Here is a 19,642-nt window from a genome sequence, read left to right as displayed (position 1 = left end):
CATCAGCTCAAGCAGCGCTTCCACCAGGTGCCTGAATAATGCATCTACCAACATCTTAGAAAGCATGTCATATTTTTCTGGTAACCTTTAAAAAATATATCCTCAGCAGAAACACTTTCTAGTTCACTAAAGTCTAAAAACCTGCTTATGTTTAATCATCGTTTCTGTGTAAGAACAACCAGATCATTTTAGTGGCCAAAAAGTGAATCCTTAAAGTTAATGAGATGGAAAAAGTCCTATCTAAAAGGGTATGCACTCTGAAACATTGCAGTTTCACTTTCTTGATTGCCTATTTAGTTTCTAAAATGAGCAAAATTGCTGTAGCACAAAGGTAGAATGGCTGACCTCTGATTGACAGAATGCGGGTTCAGATTCTGCTCTGGTGTGCGTGGAGAAGCGAGGCTTCACGAAGCACTGAGGCTTTCCTCGCAATTATGTCGAAAAAGATTCAAAGCTTCAAGACTTTAATGATGGGGACATCTGGTGAAATACTAAACCCATAGCGACCTTTAAAGAGCACAACTGCAGCACTGCAACCGTTTCAAACCCATCATCGCAAATAAGGTTCAATAAGGTCTTTGAGGTCATTTAAGTGTTTTGTTCATTCATACCAAATATGGATTTCCCCATTATTACAAAAGGCTAATCAGATGCACCCCCCATACTCTAAAACATATTCCAGATTAACCCAAAAAATAAATGCAAATTATTTTAAATGTGAGATGTTGGTTAAGGCTTTGAGTTTTATATAAAAACTGCACTAAAAGTCCATAAAAAGATAGAAATAAAAGTGTAGAATTTGGACCATTTTAATCGGATTTTTATACAAACTGATTATTCATGTCAACCATAAATCATTCCAACCGAAGAGACATAATGTTTATGGAAACAATTTCAAGTTTAAGTTTGATAAAGTAAAAAAAAAAAAAAAAAAAAAAGAAGAGCAAATTGTAATGTTTGCCTAGTAAAAAAGTAGGGGTCTAACAATTCATTTTCAGAACAATTCTATTCATATCCTAATTTGATACAATTCATAGTCATTTTTGGTTCATTTCGAACGATCAGATTTGATCCGATTGACTGACCTAAAATTGATCCAGAACATCTTTTGCCAAAAATTCAACCAGTGAGACTCAGAAATAAATATATGGGTACTAAACAGTGTAGTTGAAGTTTTATATATTCTTTGTATTTCTTGTAAGATAATCAAGTCTAAATTAAATATGTGTACAAACAAACAAACAAGAATTAATGACAAATCCATTCACATTTTAGCTTCCTAAAGTTCAGCCCATTATTGGTTTTCCACATCAAAATAATCCAAAGGGAACATTATCAGAAAATTCGACCACACTGTATGGTCACATGTCTTTGCATTTCCACATATTAGACTGCAATGATATGCTCATTTCTTTTGGAGCCGAATGATGCCTGGACTGTTTTATCACTAGGTGGCGTACCACAAAGCAGCCACAATTTTTAATGCCTCTTCACCTGTGGTTTCAAGTTCATTCATGGTCGTTACGGGAGGACCAGTGGTCCGAATTCTGCCATGATGCCAAAAACCAGCGTGAGACAGCGGTAGGTGTTAGTGTTTGGCCCGCTATGCTACAACGAGGCCACCAACATTGAAGTGCCATTTAAGTGGAATGAAAAATAAACAAAACCAAGCCGAATGACGAGTTGAGGTGAAAGGACTTGAAACAACTACTAAAAATGTGGCACAAAAAACTTGAAAAAGTTTTTTTTTTTACTGCTATACTGTCCAATACCAAAGGTTTTTGTTCTGTCTGGATCACAAAGACTCAAATCAAATTGCTCTATCAGCAGCTCAACTGTTAATCGTAGAAATGTACACATTTCTTTTTAAGATAATGAAGATGTTCTCTACTTTCTCCTGATGTTCTGTCTCTGCTACGCTGCTCAGCTGCAGCAGCGCAAATCCCAATGTCTGACTTCCACGCAATACTATTTTTTGGATGGTTCATATCTGCTGTAATCGCCCTAATTGAGTCCTATCTGCCGCTGCATCGCCACATGGCAAGAGTTGACCCGCCGTGCGGGTGTCCAGGCTTTAATGACACACCCGGCTGGTTTTCGTGGTCGTCTTACCTGGACTGTGGTCGGCAGAGTCCAATATTTTAAAGTGTCAGCTGTGGTGCCATTAGGCAGGACTACCGCGTCATACAAATCCACATCCTGAGCGAAAATGCATGTTGGGTAGCACATAGCACCTGCAACAAAAATTAAAACAAAACAAAAAAGGTTTGTCCACAATGACATGCAATGACTTTTACAGCTTTAGTTTTAGTTCCCACCACCTTAAAGTTTCAAATATTCTATTAATAATAAGGTGAGGTCCTGGTTTTACCTTACGCCTCACTCTGTGGTTGTGTTGCATTCAAAATATTAAATTGAAAGAAAAAAAGTCTTTGTTCCAACCAGTATTAAAGAAATTCATGCAATAGAGAATAGGCTAAATTATATTTCTCTATGAAAACATCTTTCCATATTTCTTCTTTTGGTTTAGTATGGAGCATAATTTCCTTTTGGGAGAAGAAACTCCTGTAGCTTCATGGACTTGTTACTGTGATAAATGAGACAATAATACCTTCCTGGTATTTGGAACACACCCAAACAAATCTGATTTTAAAGATCAGATATTGTCAGATCTGGTTGAAGATTTTTTTTTCCATCTCTTTAGTTTGAGAGACAGGAAGAGGAATAATAATGTCACTCACCGATATCCATTCCCTGGTCACAGCTGTACTCCACAGAATTGAGATCTGACGGTGCAGAACAAGAACCCCGAAGCGCGGAACACATGGTAAACTCTGCCGTCCATTCACCATCCTTACTGCAGCGAATTTCAGTCTAGAGAGAAAAAGAAATGGGAGTCTATCATTTTCTGTGCTCTGTCCACACTCTTCCTGCTCAGTTTATCCACAACTTAATGGTTTTATCTATTTACAGCTGAGACTTCATGTGACTCTTCTACATATTTTAGCACATAAAATAAATAGTAAAATAAAAAGGAGAAATCAACTTTTCCAGTATTTCTCTGGTAACTAAACGAAAATGTATAACAAGTAAAAGTGAATTTCAACTTTTTGTGCCTAAAATAATATATTTCTAAAGCCCTCCTTTTACAGCCCCAATACAATCCCCGCTAAACTGAATCACCATCATACCAGATCTCAAACATTTGATCAATTAAAAATGTATTTCGATAATTTATGTCTGTTTAGGTATTTTCTGTCCATCTATCTAAACAAAAACTTAACCTCTCTTCAGAATTTAGTTTTACGTCACTAAGTGTGTGGAAATCTCACATTTTCTGTGACGTCCGGGCACTGCAGGGTGCAGAGGGTGTCAAAGTAAAGCTCATTGGTGCAACTGTACATGCCCTGGAATACGTCAGGCAAGGCCGGGCAGGATATCGGCTCACAGCCGTTTTCCTCCCACTGGCCTCCCTCCAAGCATTCCAGTTGGAAAAACTTCCTAGAGACGACAAAAATAAACACATGCATCTCACATAATTTGCTACGACTACAAGCTGTAAAAATCGTCGTATGGCACCAGAGGCTCTTAATAATACAATCAGACAACTTAAAAGTCATGTTATTAAAGAAACTGCAGCTTGATAAACATCAGTGCTTGATTAAAATGTTAAAAACCAAGAGATTCAAGCATATTCCACATTTTAATTAGCCAACCAAAGAGACATAAGGAAAGTAGCTTTTGCTGTGCATTAATCCCCATTTTATATAAAATTGCTTTTGATGTTTCAATTCTTACAGAAACCTAGCAGAAGTTATTTTATTTTTTTGTTCACTGGATCTGTGTTTCAATGTTAAAATAAATGACAGTCTGCAACAGACTGGCAACCGGTCCATGATGTGCCCCGTCTCAAAAATGGGTGGGATAGGCTCCAGCAACCCAGTGACCCCAAAAAGGGATTTGGCAGGTTTAGAAATTGGCTGGTTTATTTGAAGGAATTTGGAGAAGAAAACATCTTTTCTCCAGAAAGAATTAATCATAACAGATGACAACAAATGTTTTCAGCTTGATCGCTGCATGGAGTGGTGTCTGTATATATTTAATTTCCATTTCATGGAAGAAAAATAATTGTCGTGAGATCAGGATTAGTTATTGAAAAAAGCTCTACAAAAACATCGTAATCATGTCTCATGTCTTGGTTTATGGGATCATGCAGTGATTCTCCCGGCACACTCCGGCTGCAGGAGCTGCATCTGAATGACAGCTGCTTCCGCAATGTCTCTCTGTGACCCAGTTTGAAGACTCACTGTCTGTCTCGCATTACCCGAGGAAAAAATAAAAACAAGAATAAAATTAGAAAGAACTTTTTAAAGAATTATCATTGTCTTGATGAAAATGAGGAAAAATATAATAAAGTTCAGGAGACCCGAGCAGGTTGCCTCCCCAATGCCCCAGCTGCTCCCCTGTCCCTGCCCGCCAGCTAGCCTCCCGGGGTCGGCATAGCTGATCCTAAGAGCTGATCAAGTCACTGAACACATCCTATGTCCAAAGTTGAGATATTTGAACCATGCATACGGAGCTTCCTAAATCCCGCTATTGCAGGACCAAAATGCCACCTGACCCCAGATCGCGTCTGTCCCATTGACTTAATATTGAAACTGGCCGCTCTTGACGCACTCTTGTGCTAAGTGTGAATGCAGCATCACTGTGAATGCGCATGGGTGAGTGGGACCTTTGACTGTAAAACCTTTCGGGCCTCAATCAAGGTAGAAAAGTTTCAAAAAAGTTTTGTTATGTAACTGTTGATATTTTCCACATTTATTTACCAAACGGATGGGAACTGTCCTGTCCTGTCTGTGACTAAAGTTGAAACTTTGACACATTTGTCAGTGCTCACATCAATTTACAGAAGACAAAATTGTCATTCAGTTACTGAACACATACATCTATATATATTGGATTTAAAAGCCAACGGATAAATCATAAATTCCTTATTATATTCAAAGAAGGATCAGGTCTTAGTATTAGTTCGGGCATTTTAATTGGATAGATGCATAAAGAACAAGAATCTATGAAGCAGCTACAGCAAATTTCAATTAGGATGACTCTTGACAATGAAGATTGTCATTCAGCTCTGATTCAGCCATACATTAGGATGGCTAAAATAAATACCCAAAAGAATCATTTTAAATTCTTTGATTGAGCCTGAGATAAGTTGTATGTTTATCTATGTTCCAAAATCTCCATGAACTTGTGAGTATGGTGTCCTTTAATTTTCATTTCATGTCTGTTTACTTGGTTCTTATCGTGCTCTGTTTTCAGGTTTCCCTTTTGTCAGTCACACCAGGTTCAGGTTGGTAATTATCCACGGCTGTTTTCATTTGACTTAATGATCTTCAGTGTATTTAAGTGTCTGATGTTCAGGGCTTCTGCTTGTGTTGCTCTCCTTTGTGTTTGGGTTTGCATGTTTAAATGTGTTAATGAAATATTTAATGCTCCTGCCATTAAACCCAGTCTGACGCACGTTGGGTCATAAATTGAGCCAAGGCTTTAAGATAAAAGAATGGGCAAAAATGCTTCAAGAAAGAAAAAATGTTGTATCCACAATCTCTTCAATCAAAAATGCAGATGTATTTCCACGAACTGCTCAGATCTAACTGTATTTGTGTTAATTAAAATAACAAGGCAAAGAGACTGGTTAAATAAAAACATGCAGATCATGAGAGGATGGTTGACTCATTTGAGAAGTTACCACAGATATTCTTTTCCCCAACATAAGAACTGGACACATTGCACTAGAAGAAGTTCTGATAAAATGGCATACTAGTACTACAGGGTATTCATGATGGACATGATTTGGACAATTGGTAGTTGTTAATGTAAAAACAAAGATACTTCTCTACTGTTAGCTTAGTATTTTAATAAAAGAAAACCACTGAATTCTAAGTATACATTTGAAGGATCTCCATGTGAGACACAGTGTGTCGAGGCGAAATGACTTTTTATAATAATTATTCAAACTGGTGCATAGTTCGAAGGTGAGCCTAAATAGCCTGTTTAAGGCTCTTTAATAGCTGCTGTTATGCTCATGCACATGCTGTACTAATAAAGCATCAGGGGTTATTACAGTGTTTCACAATATATGTTTGAGAAGGTGTAGCTCATAAAGATACCTGGCTGTTTTTCACCTTGTTGGATGGAAATTTAATGTAAAGCCATAAAATATGCTCTTTTTTTACTGGCTTCTCATGGCAGCACGTGTTAGCTAATCCACAATGTAATGGTATGGTCCATATGTATGACATGTTAAGCATGATCTAAACGACTCCACAGTTTCTACTCAATCAAATGTTTGAGGTAAAACTGTTTGCTGTTGACTCCATATTAAGGAGAATATAAACTGCCCCAGAGGCTGTGTCTAATATTGGGAAACCTCCATCTCTTTACTAACATAGGAAATGTGCTCAGTAATGAGCAGTTATTCGGTGAATACAATTTGGCAAAGTGTTGAGGAAGGCCGTGTTAGGAGAGGTACATATTTTATTGGACCCTAATGGGAGTTTGTTCCGAAACTGGATATAGTTATGCGGCTGACAGGCTGAGAAATACCTCTTAAAACTCTACCTATTGATATTTAAAACTTTGGCCTTAGGGGGGTTGGCTGTTCATATAAGGCATTTTTTCACCTCTGAGTAAAGTATCTAAATCAAAGATCCAAATTCTACTGGGTAGTAAGTAGTACAAACCTTGTAAAATTAAGAAAAGAAGGTATTTCCTCCATTAAGCAAGGAGGTAAGTATAATAAAACACTTTGCTATGCTGTGCATACAGAATAGTGGTAGAGGACCAGCTAAAATACTTCTAATGCGAATTCCCACAACCTGAAAAGTACTGTCTGAGTTCCCACAGACACCTACCTTGGTGTATCCTCTTTCAGGCTTCCTAGTACATAGAACCCTGGTTTGCATCTATAGTGGCAAAGGGAGCCAACATTGTGCCCTGAAGCCAGACAGTTTGTACCAAGTAGTTTGGCGTTAGGTACGTTCGGAGCCTCTGGACACTCTATCTTGCAGTAGGCCTCTGGGAAAGACCACAACCCGTCTTCCATACACACCAACCTGTCATTGTCACCTATATGGAGGGGAAAGAGACACAATTTTAGAATAATAAGATGCATCAAAATTGTATATTGCATGTGTGTGTATACAAGTCTTTATTTATGATAATGCAAGTGTGTAATTTTTTTCTTTTGAGTATGACTGAATTGTTTTGTTGGCAGTTTATTAGAAAAAAATTGTTTTAAAAAATTCCCTCATTCAGCTCTAAAGGCCGTGGTAACAGCCACTATGTACATTTTACACATATTGAAAGGATGAAAATTGGTTATACACTAATATATACGTGGAAAAGGTGAGAAAAGTTGTGTGAAATGTTCAGATGTATCACGAATGAACCACATTGAAACCACATGCGTGAAAAGCCAGTTGGACATACGTGGAACTGTCGTGGAAAGCCATAAGTTTGGGTGTGCATCTTGACTTTCAGTCACAATTGCAAAATTGCGTAAGACTTATGTAAAAGTTGCATATAAACTACGTAAAATGCACGTAAACTGCGTAATTCTCAAACAATCAAAACAGCTCATGACCAGCCGGGTCACCGAAACCCTCGACAGGCATGTGTGTACATCAACGAACGACAAATGCATGAAACAGTTGTGAATTACTCATGCCACGCATGTATCACAAAAGGCCGACATTTCATACGAGGAAACTGCGCTGTGTGACTGTGTGGCTGTGTGACATGGCTTTAATGTCACTATTCTAGCTCCTGGATGTTTCACTCCATTGACTTCCATCAGAAAACCAATAAAAAGATGGTAGGAACTTAAAAAAACCTCAAGGACCCAATGTCTGAGTTGTTTAAAAGTTGACAGGTATTTCTAGCTGAACAACTTCTTGGGGTTTTATGGTCTCCAGAGCTCAAAACATTTAGTCCAATTAGGGGGATTTGAAGGTTCCGCCATTCCTTTTTAATGGAGTTGAAAAAACATTTTGTTCGGATAAATTCCAACATTTAAGATTTACAAAATTGAAACTTTTCAGCACCAATCTCCCAAAAGAGCTGAACGTTTTGGTAGTTGAATGAGGTAAATCGGTGAAGGACATGAAGAGTTAAGTATGTCCTAAAAACATGTGAAAAGTGGCAAAACGAACCTCTTCTCGCTCGCTCGCCCCCTTCGTGTGTGTATGCCTCAAAGCGTTCACACAATGAGGATGTTAGCAACTTTTCTATAAAGTAATTTAGGGGTGCAACGATTAATCAACTTAATCGATCATCATTTTATATTCATGCAATTCACTCAGATCCATCTGTCTAAGGCAAGTTAAGACCCACTCCAGTAAAAATTGTGTTTTTGTTGATTTTTAACATTTTCTTGTTGCATTTTTCTCATGATAGAGGTCACGTATAAAAGTATTTAAACTTAAAACTACATATCTAAGTATAGATTGAATCCTAACACTTTTAACCCCTTTACAATTTTTATAATGTCTATTTAAAGTAAATCCTTTTTACCGTGGCGCTGGATATTTTATGTGATACTTAAAAATCAGAGCGATGTTGAGCTTATTAAAATCTGTTGCAGCTGCCGATGTGTGTCGAGCACGTCTCTGAGCGTGCCTTCACTGCTGAGTGTTGCATGACGGCCTTAAAATATAGTTCTCTGAATCAAAGCCACAAATAGAATTATATTTGTGCTTTTAAATATTGGAGTATGTGGTTCTGACTGCTGACTCTGCTGTGACATTTCGTTGTGGCTTTCCAACCGCTAACACAAGTTTGTGGACCCTGTGCCTGTTCTGCCTCAGGAGACATCTATGGCAGTGCATAACCAGGATCACCAAAGTAGAGTAATGATTTTTCACTTATGTGCGTACTGTGATCCCTCAAGTTACGCATGCAGCAGGCCATATTTGTTCTTTTAAAAACACGGTCGACATCTGAGTGGAGAGAAACTGGAACATGTTTTTTTGTGAACATGTGCAGGGGAAGGGAATATTTACACGCATGTCTGTGGAATTATGGATTCGGGTGGAATCTCAGCGACAAAAACCCATACTTGAAACTCAAATGGCTATTAAGAATAAGTGGGGACACATTTTTTTTGAAAAACACATACAGTGGAACTTGAATCTTTTGCCCTTTCCAGTGTTTAAAAAAAAAAAAAGAATCTTTTTAGTTTGAAGCTTAAATTCCAGACCTCATGAAATGTTTCTGTGTGAGAAATGTTGCTTCTGTGCAATGAGGCCCATCAAAAACATTTTAGCATTCTAAGATATTCAGATCACACAGTGCACTCCTACATTTCTAAAATCGATGAACATCAACAATTATAATCTAGTGTGAATTATGTGAGAATTTTGGTCATGCTTGCCAACTCCAAACAGATTTTATGTGGTACACGGTGCACAGAAATAATCTGTAAAAATCTTTTCCTACAAAGCCACACCGCTTGAGCATCACAGCACATGACTGACAGTACAGTTAGCTTAAAAATGGACAGAACCTCCAATCAACCCATCTGACCAATCGGCTCTAAGCCTCTCTAGGAGTTTTGGGAAGTGTAGTCATCCCACAAAATGTGCCTGTTTTTGTTTTAATGCACTCTCTGATCTAGTGTGTGCTATGGTTTATAACCTACAGTATTTTATATATTGTGATTACATCCAAAATTCATTTAACTTAATGTCTGTGGTTATCCAAATGTTGAGCATAAACAAAATTGATTATAGCATGTCCTACCTTTTGTTTGCCTTGTCTATATTATTTTCTTAATTAAAATTATGAATAGTAGATGCCATCCAAGTATGATGTCACTCTCATTGCATAGCTTCCCACTGGCCAGCACACCTGGCAGTGGAGACGTGAGGCAAATCAACACTCCACTAGCATCCCATTCTGACTTAAACTAAAATGTACAGCTCACTGGAAATGTGGTTTTCACTGTGACCTTTTATGAACCGTATTCCAGAGACATCTAGTGATAAATTAAAAATAAAATAAAAAAACTCTTCAGACTGTTTATTATTCACTAGAGACTTTCGGAGACAAGATTCCAGTTCACCAAAACAGAGTTGATGCGATAAAACTATGAGTTACCTTGAAGAATGGCAGGCGGCCCACAGGTGAAGGAACATTGTTTGCCAAAAGTTGTTCCCCAGGGACAGCTGAATATAGCGTGGTAGACATGAGACTGATCAGGGAAGCCACAGTCTACAGGTTGACAGGTCACCACACGATCCCACGATCCATGAAAACACTCGAGCTCTGTCATTCTCTGGTAGATTGATAGAAAAACACAAGTTAGGAAAGTGTGATTTTTGTCAGGATAAGGAGACGGAAAAGATTTGTTTTATCCAAAACATATGTGTAGCTGTGCATATCAAAACTTGCTTAAGGGTATATAAAATGGGGCAAAAAAGTGTTTGTTATCCAAAATAACTGCTACAAAGTATTAAGTTACGGACCAAATACTGATCGTCTCCACCATTTAACAAATACAGTCTTCAGAAATTATACCACATGATTTCCTGGCTAATTCTTCTTCTATTCTGTCTCACACATTTAAAGTTGTTCTAAGATGAATACTACAGACCATTTTCATTTTTTGAGTGGGACAACTTGCAGAATGCATAAATACCAAATAGTTTTTTGCCTCACTATAAATATACAATTAAAGAGAGATAAGTAAGGGAGTTTGTTTGTTAGTTTGGTTGATTTACATCTTTGTTTAAATATTGTTACTTGGCAAAAAGTCCTAAACTGTCAGAGAGTGTTTATTTACTTTTTTTATGATGGTCCTTTTTTAAAACCTATTGAACATTTGTGGAAAAGGGCCGTGCTGCTCAGTCCAAAGTCACCATTAAAATGATGTTGACTTGCAACAAAAGAGGAGGCAGGCTGTCGTGGCTGGGTATCGTTTTTTTTTTCATGCTGCTGAGGTTCCTTTTTTGTAATTGAATACATTGTTTAATCACCAATATGACTTTTTTCTTCGAAATTTAAATATCCAAATACAAAATAATAATAAAAAAGACTTATGGTATTGGCAGAGGAGCTAACCCACTTTGTCTGATGCTTATCCAACACAAATGTAGCACTAGTTAAAGATAATAAAAGTTGGGATTTTCAAAGGTAAACAGATCTACCAAAACCAAATTTTTGTACTTTTTACAGACTGTAACAAAGCACATTTGATCCTCACTGTTATATGAATAAAAAAGTTATAGAATAAACAGGCCAAAGGCATTTGTCGTGTCTGCCAGCCTTTTGATGACCTGTTTGTCCTTTATTTATTTTTTAATAGTTTATTTTTAACCCCTTTACTCGTGTAAGTTCCCAGGGTAGCAATAGTTGCTGTTGCTTTGGAGGTGTAGTACGACATGATGTTTACCTGGTGGGATGAGTTGGCCTTTCTATTGAGCACAGAGATGCTGTAACCATGGTGACACTGAACAGAGCAGTGAGAAGTCTCCCCTCCTCCGGTACACCTACGAAAACACACGGATGTGTAGAAAGTTCTTTTGTTTGCTGCTTTGGTATTCTCGTGTTGTGATCTGGAGAGCCTACCTGACAGAGGCGTGCTTTATCTGTGGAGGACTGCAGCTATCCAGCTGACATGGCTGCCGCAAACAGCTATGGCAGATGTGACAGATTTAAAGGGAAACACGAGTATAAGTTTAAAAGAAAGATCCTTTTTGAGTCTTGTTTTTTAACTACAGGTGGTTTACTCCTGTTTAAAACATTTCCAAATTTTACAATGTCATTGTTTTGTAGTTAACATCGATGACATAAATTAATGGAGAGTAAGTCCAATAATAAATGACAATTTTAGTATTATTTTTTCTTTCTAAAAAAGTCAAAATGTTTGTTGTGCATTTTGTTTACAACTACTCGTCTGCAATTTTTGAATTTTTTTTTTAAAAAACAAATTAAATGAGTTAGCTGTGGGAGAGCCCACCCTGTGATGCGCACCCGGTCAGGGCGAAGGTGCTGAAGTGGCAGGAGGTCCTCAGAGCCACCCCTCTCACTGCCACCGAGGGGGAAGAAAAGAGGAGGATGACAAAAGACGTGAGGAAGAAGGGTTGAGTGAGGTCATGGGTCACGTTCACCACGAGAGGGTTTTGAAGGCACGAGACATCATGAGTTCCTGAACAAAGAAAGAGAGAAAGGCAGCTCTTAAACTTTAAGCTGTCACAGTTGGTGTTGAGTGTCTTGTGCTTAGTATGCAGTTCACAAAAAATTATATTCACAGTTATATTCAAAAACAGCAGCAGAAGAGGTCAAATTACCTAGGGAGTGATTCTTGCCATTAACATCAGACAGGAGGACGGTGACTGTGGGCCGACACTGCTCCCCTGGCAATAAACCCTCTGAAGCCAGGTGCACCATCACTGAGGCTGCTACTCCAGGATGAGCAAACCCCACCTGTTTCCATGGAAAAAAATCAGAATCAGAATCAGCTTTATTGGCCAAGTACAGTGCATGTACAAGGAATTTGGCTTCAGTGTCTTGTGCTCTCGTGCAAACTCAAAATATATGAAAAAAAGTTTAAAAGAGTAAGACAAGAGAGGATAAATAACAAAAGAAGTCCTATGAGGTGGATATAGGAATATTTAAACACAACTAGATAAAAATGCAACAGTCAAAGTAAAAAATGTAGCAGTAGTTTAGGTGTGACAGTTTCTGTGGTTTGTTCCGTGTTCTTGAGTGGTCTGGAGTCAGGAGTTCATTAGAGTGACAGCTTGGGGGAAGAAGCTGTCTCTGTGGCGAGTACTTACGTACATGAGCTCTAATGGGCAATGGGCCAGTTCATTATTGTTTGCAAGACCACAGAGAGGTACCCTAAAGTCTTTGCAGCCACCTGTGTGGTCTACTAAATGAGCAAAAAGGCAGAGAAAATATTTTTTGAGCAATTACAAGAAATTTTAAACACGTTCAAAGTTGGAAAAAGGAAGACACGGGACAAAATGGGGAAATAATAAAAACAGCTGCTTTTCAGTGAGCTGGAAACTAGAATATTTAGGAGCGAGGTCTCTGAAACGTGAGTCCATTTCATAGTGCTGTTGCGTAATAAACGTGCAATTAAGATCTGTCCTTGCTCCTTCTCTGGCTGATTTATACTGACAACCCCGGGGCCAAAAACAAAACAAAAAAACTCAATTCATTGTTTGTGCGTTCATAGTGCGCTACCCTAATGCTAAACCAAGGGGGTGTTATCCTGATGTCTACGATCAGTCTTGATAATTTTCAAGAAGAGCGCAAGGACGAGGATGTGAGCAGACCTGAGAGTGGAGACGTGAACGTCAGGTTGTTGGGAAGAAAAAAAATTGAAAGCTCTAAAACTGGATCAGACTAACTTCAACTGTCCTTGTGCTGCATCATGGGAAATTATCATTATGTGTGTGTTTGTGTTGATCTCTCAGATGTTTTGTATTCTTGAAAATTATTAATTTAATTCTATTTTATATCAAGTTGCGTTGATCTTGTTTTTTGTTTTTGTTTTTTGCTTTCTTTTCTAAAAATCCCTCTGCAATCGTATGCACACTGTGAAAAGAAAACAAACATAAAATCGCAGAAAAAAGCTTAAATGCAAATGAAACAGTATTTCTGAGCAGACAGTGATCAAAGCATTGTCTCTTTCTGCAGCCTCACTCGGGTGTTGCAGCTATTTAACCCAGTCATGATGCACCCTTTCCCTTCTCTGATTCGTCTCTCAGACTACATCTAGAGGAAGATCCGAGAAGCAACCAAGGCTTATAACATTGCAGAATGACGGTGCACAGTCCACACACAGTCCAGGCGTAAAAAAAGACTGTAGAATGACAAGGTTTGCCACTATGAGAGGGGATTCAAAGAGAAGTGAAAGAGATGTTTCACAAACATGGTGGGAGTTTTATGAAAGTTTTTGCAGAGGGAGCCTAAAAAAAAATTAGGGGGTGGAAGGATAAGTAGCTTAACGCCAAAGTGGAAACAATGAGATAGAAGGAAGAACGCTCATAATTGTGAAGGAGCTTATAATCTTAAAGATGACAGGCAAAGTTGTGGAAACATCTGTCAGTTCAACAGCTGGACTACTTTTAGTCTGGATCTGCTGATCTGATTTTGGGAACTGTGGCTCTGGAGAGATACCCAAAACATAAGAACCAGACATCGGTCTAAGGTGTCAGAACTCAGGTTCATACATAGATCTTATCATCTGTACAAGGCACTTGAATTGGGTTGAAATCAAGACTGCAACTCAGTTCATTAGCAAAACAAATACAACTTTATCCTTCCTAAAAAAAAGAAGAACAGTTCTAAAGATATTAAATACTGTTTAGTAATCTAAACAGTTTAATTTTTAAATAATGCAATGCTTGTTTGTAATCCATTTATCATTGCTGTGTGTTTAAAACGGTCATTTTAATTATGAGTTCTGAAATAATTATGATTAAGAGATCTACTTCAAACTCTGTTTTCCACTAATATTATTCCTTCAGATGCCAGCATTTCAGCAACACATGAACCTTTGAAGTATTTAGCTATGAGGAATTAATTCATTACATAAAATTTGGTTTCCTACTATTAATGCACTGGCAGTGATTGCTATTCAAGCATTCTGATGATTAATGCCTATTAGGTACAAAATAAAAGCACAAAATGTAAATAAAGGATAAGTACCGGGTTAGTCATGATTCGTAATCATTGGACCTCACAATTTATTATTGATCTAGAAAATGAGTAATTACAGTAACTAATTTATTGTATGAATCATGCAATTTTTAGAAAGTCTGGGATGTGTGCGTGTGGGGAGCTTTGAGCCAGCAGTCTGTTTGGGAGGCCCTTCATCTGTACTTAAAGAAATACTGGAAAGAGCTGGAATCTGTTAAAGACGCTCGCCACCCACAGTCGCACAGCAGAGGGAAAAACAGATACAATGTGTACACACACACACAGACGTATATACACACACACACACTCAAACCTTCAGCCAAAATGAATGTTCCAGGCCATTATTTGTGTCAGACTGAGCCGTGCATGGGAACCAGGTATCCGGGGGTAATCTCTCACTCACTTCCAGGTGTTGATATCTGCAGAGCTTTAAAAAAAAAAAAAGGTAAGAAATAAGATTTAAAAACTTAAGAAATATTTTGCCCAAAATATTCTCTTCTGGTTCTATTTCAACAATTGCTTGGATCAAATGAGGCTGCAGACGATGCAGAGTGACGAAACAAAAGAGTCTGAGTCAACTGTGTGTTGACAAAAATCTAAAATATTATACAACAACACAAAAATCTTCAAGCAGTCTTTAGAAGGTTTCCAAATTGGAATTCTTCCATTTGCATGTGTTTTTGAGCATTTTTAAGACAAAGGGATAAGAAAAAGGACCAATAGGGCTTTTTTTATGTGTTGCATGCAATTATTTAATTTACAACTAATTGGCCCATTTACACCTTGTGATTGCATGTTTTCATTTGTTTTAATTGTCATCACTTACAGGGCCATGCCATTTTATAATGCAAAACATTAATTTTCATAATTTCTGATACCAATTTACTTGATTTCTGGTTTTACATGTTACTTTAATTTATGATTTTACCCTTTCAGATGTATGAATAAAAAGTATGCATCAGGGTTCATACCTTGGTATGAGGTGGCTCTCCTGTGACGGCACTGGCAGGACAGTGGTGGGGATCCTGGTGAGAAGCGCTAGCAGCAGTGGCCCACTGGTCTAAGTAGCCCAATGGTGTGAAGAAGCCACAGTCCTGAATGCTGGAGCCCTGCTCAAACTCCTCACAAACACCATCGCCGTCAAAAACATAACACTGGCTGGGCTCACCTTTGGAAATAGAAAGAAACAAATCATTTCTAAATGAATTTAGATTCTGTTTTTTGGCGGTCAAAATCATTTTTCCCCTAATTTCAAGATTATTAAAAAAAACTGATGCTAAAAAATATCATTTAAAAAGTACGGTAACTGAAATGGTCCCTTTTTTATTGGGTATAATCTACATGGTTATTTTTCGATATCATTGCCTTTTGATACTATAGATGTCACAGCTTGCATTTTGCATATTCAATTTAAAAAATGGATATATGACATTTCAAGTCTGAAAGTGTTTTCTTTTTCTTGTTGGTGTATTTCCAGTCATTTGGTACTCTCCACAACTAGCCTGCAAATGTGGTTCTTTTGCCAAAAAAACACTTTTTTTTTCAAAGTCTAAACAATCCATATGGAAATGCGGTAGCTGGCCACTGTATGTCTGCAACCTCAGAAATTCCAGGGTATTAACTCCTGTATTTTTTTCTTGTTTTCCTATTTAAACTGTCCAGCAGCAGCGCAAACAGTGTGTCCCGACGTCCCGATCAGATTTTGCTGGCCCTGATCCAATTCAGTCATTTAATTTTGAGGGGCTGCTGATGTGTAATTTATATCTACATTAATGATGATTTTCTTTTAAGATTGTTGCCGTTGCATAAATATGATGATGAGTATTCATGACTAGCTTATATCAATTGAACCTTTTTTGTTTTTGCTTGCTTTTGAAACAATTTGTTTTATTTTTTTGGTCACTTTTTCCCTGAGCTTGCACTTTGTAGATAGAAAGTCACTTGGTAGCTATTTCACTGCGTCTCTCCATTTCGTTTCTCATTGAATATATATATATAAAATTGTTGGTACCCCTCAGTTAAAGAAAGTCCACAATGTTCACTGAAAGGACTTGTGATCTAAGCTTTAGTTCCAGTCAAACAGGTCCAGCACAGCAATCACTCCCACCATGAAATTTTATGAACAATTATGACTGCATCTGGGCTTAAATTGTATTAAATTGAACATGATATCTAAATTATGAATAAAAATACTTGTTTTTGTTTTGTGCTTATTCAAAGTTGAAGTATTTTCATCAAGATAATAAAAACTCCCATATGAACTTATCTGGGGGCAGTGAGAGAAAATCAAATGTCTGCTTCTGCTATTAACTCCCATAAAGTGGCCAAATAAATAATACAGGAGGAGTTTGATTAAAGGGTAGCATAAAGTTGCTCCCGGACTATATTGAATTGAGTTTTTTGTGTAAAAGTACAGATGCACCACAAAAGGAGCAAAAGGAAACCTGATATAAATTGGCGGTATTAGAAAAACAGAGAACAAAAAGCAGCAACCACCATGTGTTGTAAACACTGGGCCACCTTAACATCCGAACAGCTGGAGAGATTAAAAAGACAGTCAGTCAAATACTGCACAAATGACTCCAATTACTCAACAGAAATGTGTTTTCAAACACAAGTCAGGCTGAGACAACTCAATTTCATATTGTATTGCTGAGTTCATTTGGCCAGACTACAGTGAGTGAACTCAACGTTAAAAATCTTAGGCACCTGTGTTTTGTTTGGTGTCTCTGTGGTGCTAAACTGTGCAACCTAACCTTTATTTAATCAAGCCATCAATAAAATCTGTCAAACTAAGTGAGCAGAACTTTGAGGAATAGCAAAGGAAAACTCTAAAAGTGTGTTTTGTCTGTGTTTGATTCAAGCAGCTGCTGGTGTGAATTCACAGAGGATGTTGAATTCCTAAAGCAGGGTTCGCAAAGGCTAACTGGGTCGAGCAAATGTGGCCCGAGAAGCTAAACAAATGTTCCATCTATGACTCAAAAGGAAAACGGAATAATTGGTTTTAAGAATTGCAATTTGTAAGAAGCTGTTTTTGCCTAAATGTTTTCCTCATCTTGATGTGTTTTATTGTAAAACAAGAGACGTAATAGCCTCCGTCACGGCATGGTGAGTCCTGGTGAAGACCCCCTAAATAATAAATTGGCTGGATGATGGAAACTTCGGTTTTGTAACAAGCCCTTGTAACCCAAGCCCTTCCACCACACATGAATAACAACCACGGAGCTGCCAGTGGAAACAATGCACAGCCGGAGAAGAAAGCAATGTAATGTTTCACTAGGGCTGACCTGCCACAGCTTTTCAGCAAAGCTGCAGTAAAAGAGAGAATATTTTGTGCAGAGGAGAAATTTTAGGGTTGTTGTAAAACAACAAGCCACAACAATAGACTTGCTGAGATTTTTCATTCAGACCAATGTCTACTCTTTTTTGGATGAAAGTAGAATTTCATTGAGTCTTACTAAAGAGTTCCTCTCAGGGCTTCTGCTTTCATCTTGTCGCTATCATCACTATAAGTGCTTTTAATCTTTGGATAATAATGCTTTTTCTGCTTGGACATCAAATGCCTTAGTCACAACTGACCTTACGGGTGGATACAGGCTGTCTGTGCGCAAAAAATGGGCATACCTGAACAGGGCCACTTGGTGAGGCAGTTGAGTGAAAATGTTCATGCACGTTATTTTCTATGCAGGCATCAGATTGTATAACACACTTAAAGGACCTATAGCGTGCCAAATCAAATTTTTGAGTTTTGAAGTGTATTATAATGTTAAGTCTTCACAAAGAACAACCCCTAAGTGGTATTTTGCTCCATTCATGCTTCTCTGGGCATTCCCCCAGGCTAACACACACATCCATTTTGTGCATTTGGCTTTGTATTTGTGATATTAGCCACTCTGAAAAAAACGCAATAATTTGAAATGATTTCTGAAAAACGTTTATACTTTTATATAATTTTTACTCTCTTTTATTGCTTTTACTTTAAATCAATTGTCTGGCTTGCAGACTGGTTCAGTTTCCAAGCTCCTGCAACTCACCGTTACAGTTAAACCCTGGCTCCTGTCGGCATTTCTTAGAGCACCCATCACCATCTAAGAGGTTGCTGTCGTCACATTCCTCCATCCTACAGAAAAGAGGATCATCATCATCATAAAGCAACTTCGTTTCAAACTCTGTGTTAAAGCGCGTGACACATGAGCATCAGAAATGCTAGTACTCACCCCTGAACCCGTCCGTCTCCACAGTAGGGCTGCCTGTGAGTGTACATGAGAGGAGGTGAGGGTTCACTGAGGAGACCATCTGCTTCAACCTGGACTGTATACCTATACTTGACTCCCACTATAACTGAGCTAAAGAGGAAAACAGAAACATAATGCAAATTAATATAGTTTTTAGATTACAATGTCAAACACACCAGCTTCGTTTGCTTGAATGGGAACTTTTACTGCTCTGTAACAGACACTTGATATCAAACAATCCCTGTTAGTTATGAGAACGATCTGCTTCAATATGATCAGTTTGTACAACAGCTTTGGGCTCTTGATGGCACAAATACCCACCTGAAATTCAGGAGAAGCCCTCAGACACATGACCTGGAGGAAAACTTTTGATTGTTGGCACAAAAAACGAGATGACAAATTTAAAAATGTAATTACTTTTTTATGTCTTAAATGATGTTTCTCATGTAATGTTTGACCTACTGTATGATAACTATACAGTGGTATTTTGCGGTTGACCTTTCGCAGTGAACCGCAAAAAACTTTTTTGGTTCTATCTTGCCTGCTGTTTGTTTTTTTTTTTGTTTTTTTTGACAGCGCACTGTGTACTGCATCCTGATTGGCTGTAGACCATTGTCAGTTAATCTCCTCTGTGCTGTGTCTCTTGTACAGAATCCGTTCAGTTTGCCAAATCCACATTAATCTCCAACTGC

The 19,642-nt window shown here is 37.9% G+C and overlaps 1 protein-coding gene across 3 annotated transcripts in view; it reads right to left on the bottom strand.

Annotated features, from left to right (window-relative positions):
• pappa2 (pappalysin 2) overlaps positions 1-19,642 on the bottom strand; it is a 60,836-nt gene that overhangs the window by 15,999 nt on the left and 25,195 nt on the right. For all 3 annotated transcript variants that reach the window (XM_023965190.1, XM_023965191.1, XM_023965189.1), the window contains 13 exons: positions 18,933-19,061; positions 18,750-18,835; positions 15,687-15,883; positions 15,029-15,142; positions 12,354-12,489; positions 12,037-12,211; positions 11,632-11,697; positions 11,456-11,552; positions 10,162-10,339; positions 6,918-7,131; positions 3,333-3,501; positions 2,742-2,874; positions 2,113-2,234 (listed from right to left, as the gene is read on the bottom strand). In XM_023965190.1, the coding sequence (XP_023820958.1) occupies positions 2,113-2,234; positions 2,742-2,874; positions 3,333-3,501; positions 6,918-7,131; positions 10,162-10,339; positions 11,456-11,552; positions 11,632-11,697; positions 12,037-12,211; positions 12,354-12,489; positions 15,029-15,142; positions 15,687-15,883; positions 18,750-18,835; positions 18,933-19,061 (1,816 nt within the window). The remainder of the gene's footprint in view (positions 1-2,112; positions 2,235-2,741; positions 2,875-3,332; positions 3,502-6,917; positions 7,132-10,161; positions 10,340-11,455; positions 11,553-11,631; positions 11,698-12,036; positions 12,212-12,353; positions 12,490-15,028; positions 15,143-15,686; positions 15,884-18,749; positions 18,836-18,932; positions 19,062-19,642) is intronic.

The sequence above is a fragment of the Oryzias latipes genome, chromosome 17, assembly GCF_002234675.1.
Source record: "Oryzias latipes chromosome 17, ASM223467v1".
Taxonomy (NCBI): Eukaryota; Metazoa; Chordata; class Actinopteri; order Beloniformes; family Adrianichthyidae; genus Oryzias; species Oryzias latipes.
Note: the sequence above shows the minus strand (reverse complement) of the source record. Positions and strands in the feature narration are given on the sequence as shown.